We start from the raw sequence: 4694 nt of genomic DNA, 5'->3' as shown, positions 1-4694 counted from the left end.
CTAAAAAAGTTAAAAAGGGTAGAATTCCCCCCAACCATCTGGCCTAGTTCCCCTGAAAAAAAAACCCCTCCGGCAAAATTTGTCTTTTTTTTTTTTTTCCCTAAAGATCTCCCTTTATCTTTAAAATGCAGTATCTACCAATAAATTAAAAAACAAGCCCTTTAAAATTTCAAAAATTTTCCATAAAAATATTCGCATCTTTTTTCTAGCTTTTTTTGGGGATATTTTATAAATAAAACTTTTTTACTCCGACATACCCAAAAGCCCCAAGACAGGCCCCTTTTTAACCGGTATTATCAGATGTATGAGATGTATTTACAACAACAAAAACACAACAACTTGAAATTGCAACGAAATCTGTTTATTGGGCTTCTGAGTAGTTATATATGACAATACAATAATAATTTGAGCCGGGCCATGACAAAACCAACATAATGGGTTTGCGACCATCATGGATCCAGATCAGCCTGCGCATCCATGCAGTCTGATAGGATCCATGTTGTTCGCTATCAGTTTCTCTACTTGTAATAGGGTTTTTAAGTGAACAGCATGGATCCAGATCAGACTGCGCAGATGTTGGTTTTGTCATGGCGCGGGTCATTAATTAACATTTCAAGATAAGAAAAACTCAAAACTGCAAAAGCAAAAAGCACATGTATTGAACTACAAAATAACAAATACACTATCATCTATAGTTTTATCGTTTATCACTTTTAAGTTATTGAATGTTTTCTTTTTCTCATAGTTGTTTTACCTTAGATGAGAATTATGTTGAAAAATTAACAATGTAAGCCTTTATAAAGTCGAATGTAAATGAATATTTTGTATACTTATTGCATCATAAATATAGATCTAAAATGAAGATGTCTTCGATATATACATTTTATCGCAAGACTTTACACTTATAAACATTGGTTTATTCACATTTGATAATATATTCATGTAATGGGAATAAGTGTAAAGTTTATATCTTATTTATTTATCACTACAAGCGGTTTTTAGAATAAGAATATTCAAAATGTGTGTTCTATTTATTACAAACTGTTTTGTACCAATGCTTCTAGACATAAAAAATAAATGGAACACTTCTTTAAGCAACAAACTAAAGGTTAAACTAAGCGTATACAAAATAGCCAGTAAAAGAATTCCAACGGTGTTCATTTGCCCATAAGTGACTGTCTGACCATTTTGCCACAACATTAACAACTTCTCCTTCCTTAAGTCTCGCGATGGTGTTGACAGAACCACATGTAGAGACGGAATTCCCATAGATAGTCGAAACTGCTAATTGATCACTGCCCTTCATGATGGCAAACACCATGTTGGTGTCAGGTTTGTGACAGGCATGTGCATTAAACGCGTAGACACCATTTCTTGGTGCTGTGAATTCACCAGTATTGGGATTATAACCATTGCCCTCGTTCAGTGTACTCACGGGAAAAATAAGTGGCGTGTTTAAAGGGTAATGTGCCAGTTCGTTTTCCATGTGAGCTTCAAACGCAATACGTCCTGAAGTAAAAAAACGCATTCATTAACTATTTCGATTGTATAAACATCAGTTTAAACAACAAAACTGGGTTATATCCAGTATTTTGCGTGTGCAAGGTGCCTTTTATATACGATAGGTTTAGGTATAGATAATAGCTCTCATTCCAGTCAGTAACAAACATAGGGATAAAGTACAAATGTGGGACCGATTGTTTGAACAATTTGATATACTCGTGTTTTTTTTTTTTTTTTTTTTTTTTTTTTTTTTTTTTTTTATTTAGTTTCCTGGCTAGAACAAAAGGATAGATCTACACTTTATCCCGTACAAAATAATGAATATGAAAAGCAGTTATTGCAGGTAGTCCATAATAGGCCGTGTTTTTTTTTTTTTTTTTTTTTTTTTTTTTTTTTTTTTTGGGGGGGGGGGTTCTCCCTCTGCAAAATTGAGCGAGAAACCTATTCAAAAACACGTGTATTGTTCGAACGTTTAGTCTCACCCTCCTATTTTATCTCATCTGAAATTCTATATATGTGCTACCTACTAGAATAAGAAGGTCCTACAATTGATCTGATCATAAATAATTAAATATTTAAAAAGTTATTGTAGATATAAAATCTAGACTGTCTATTGTTTTGGTTTTATGCGCCATCCAAATCATAAAATGTTACGTGGTATGGCAAACGTGAAAGATAACCTTGAAATAACTTACTTATAATAACAATATAACTAGAATAAAGCTAAACATCTAGTAAAAAGCAAAGAATTCATTCTTATTTGTCACAAAGCATACAATTAGCCTCAATCTCTGAGAATAGTTTAATAAATTTTGTTTAAACTTGCTTTAACATTTGTTGATGTTGGTTTTCAAAATGTGTTGTCTCAACCAAAGTCTGGAAACATAGAAGCAGTTAGATTAATTGTATCTTAATATGTTACCTAACTGAAATATCACAATTAAGAAACATGTAAAATGTTAGAGATAATAATACTAAATCAATATAAAAGCAAACAAAATGGTTGAATCGGTCTGACCATACATATTATAATGTTTTGCAAGACTTAGTGTGATATACACACAGTAACAATATCAATCACAATCCATGCAGGATCAAGTCAGAGAAAAAAACGTTTCATCAATAACCTGACAGATTTCTTTAATTGTTCATGTTTAGAATTAAAAAAATACTAAATTTGGAATATCAAGATGAAAATATAAAGTTAAAAGTGCCTTGTTAAACTACACGGATAGCGATATATTACGACAAACTAGCCTGACAGTAACAATTTTGAAATTCAGCCACTAAATTTCAAAGACTTATATTTAATTTTAAATTATCAAACAGAGAAAAGCAGAATCCCTAAAGAAAGCCCAGCACGGCAAAATTGTAAAATGTTGCAGGCTCGGTTTGATTGGGCCTGTTCATGGACGGTACTGGAAATCGAAGTTACTGCCCACGCCCCCTATCACCGGCTTAAGACAATGATACACCTGCTTCATGTTTTTATTCGTTTGTATGGTGGTTGTTGTTTTGATGATAACATTGAAATACTATCCATCATAAATATCTCACTAACTACATTTAGAACAAAGCTTTTATTTATTGACTTGTATCAAGAGTGATCAAATTTGTTACCGATAGTAGGCGGAACTTAAAAGGCATCGTAAACTGTATGAAGGAGCATTACTAAATGGTAAAAGGGAATAATTTTTAACTCACTATCCAGCAATTTCATAAGATGAACAAGACGGATATGATTTACTAGTTTGCAAACATTTCCCTGGAATCAAATGTGTGGGCACTTAACTACGATGCCTTATAATTCTACACTTAACGGAATACTTACTTTTTGGGGTTCGGCGGGCAAACAGGTTTTCTAGAGTTATGTCACAACTTGCGAACGAGGCAAATAGCACCTGAAAACAGATCATGAAAATACATAACTGACTAAAATATGGATAGAAAAAAATTATAATAAGAACATTATTGTAAATATGTTTAATTTTGGTATAGCAGTTCTAAAGCCATTCCCGGTGAATAATATTTTTAGAATTTCAATAATTGAATAATCGCCATATGTTCATATCCTTAATTCCTTTGATTTTCATAGCTGGAGAGAATGTATTATTTTATATTAAGAGTGTTCGTGCACGAGTGGTTCAGGTATTTGATTTCCCATGCTTCTCTTCGTAATATATTAAAATTACGTCGGGGACTTTTCATTAAACTATCCAGTTCACTTCTGAGGCCAAATAGTGCACAACTCTGGCGAGCGGTCTCTTTACTACATATTATACTACTATAAATACACAAAATGTAACAACAAAGAATTTTTTGATATTTTGATGATAATTTTAAGAATTTCTAGAGTTAAGCATATTAGATAAATTAATATTCATTTGCAATATCAAGCACATACGAGTAATGTTTCTATTGTCCAAAATTCATGAACAACCCTTCAAACATGCCAAATTTCAATAATCAAAAATTCAATGATTTTTACATGTTTTATCTAAGTTTCAAAGTTTCTTTCCAAAATCAAAATTAAACCCTTACCTCCTTATGAAAACAAAGCACTAATCACACATTACTCTTCCAAAAGTAATAATCAGCATTGTATAAACTGTGAATCTAAAAGTAACATAAAATGTTATAAATTAAATGTTCTAATTACCAAGACTGCAAACAGCGTAACGATCATAGTTCCTCCTGTCATGCTTTGGATACTGCGAAATACCAAAATGTTCGAACGCTGCCGCTCGCACAGGTCTTTTAAACTTACCATCCATCCCACGCTTTCAGTATATTAAAGAGATATATCCCGGATATATGCTATAAAAATGTCAGACATAGTGACGGATGTTGAAATTTAATCCGGATACAATTTTTTTAATAAATCGCCTAAATTTGCTGAGCAATCGTAGTCTCCATATTAAGAAAATACACAGCCACACACCTACACTTAAGCAACATGCAAACACATTGCACAAGTCAAGCGGAATTCAAAGCATCTTTAAGCAAGCAATAAAAACCTACCAAGATAATATTGTAAACCTGCAAATTTTCGCGACCAATTAAGATTTGCTAAATTCACGGACAACATTAATGCATGATTATAAATTTGTTGTCATTTTGCTAATTTCTTGGTAAAACGTTTTATTTTAATATCTCTAGACGTTTGAGATGAAGATATAGATATATATATG

At 32.2% G+C, this 4694-nt stretch overlaps 1 protein-coding gene across 1 annotated transcript; it reads right to left on the bottom strand.

The window, feature by feature from the left end:
* Positions 1-339: 339 nt before the first annotated feature.
* LOC132741664 (complement C1q-like protein 3) lies at positions 340-4453 on the bottom strand. Its single transcript, XM_060729884.1, has 3 exons — positions 4163-4453; positions 3335-3404; positions 340-1509 (listed from the first exon to the last, which is right to left on the bottom strand). Exons 1-3 carry the CDS (start codon positions 4271-4273, stop codon positions 1115-1117), a joined length of 576 nt encoding a protein of 191 aa, XP_060585867.1. The 5' UTR covers positions 4274-4453; the 3' UTR covers positions 340-1114.
* Between the last annotated feature and the right edge of the window lie 241 nt (positions 4454-4694).

The sequence above is a fragment of the Ruditapes philippinarum genome, unplaced genomic scaffold (assembly GCF_026571515.1).
Source record: "Ruditapes philippinarum isolate M1 unplaced genomic scaffold, ASM2657151v2 ctg4244_1_1_1_1, whole genome shotgun sequence".
NCBI classification, from domain to species: domain Eukaryota; kingdom Metazoa; phylum Mollusca; class Bivalvia; order Venerida; family Veneridae; genus Ruditapes; species Ruditapes philippinarum.
This window is presented reverse-complemented; position numbering and strand designations above follow the sequence as displayed.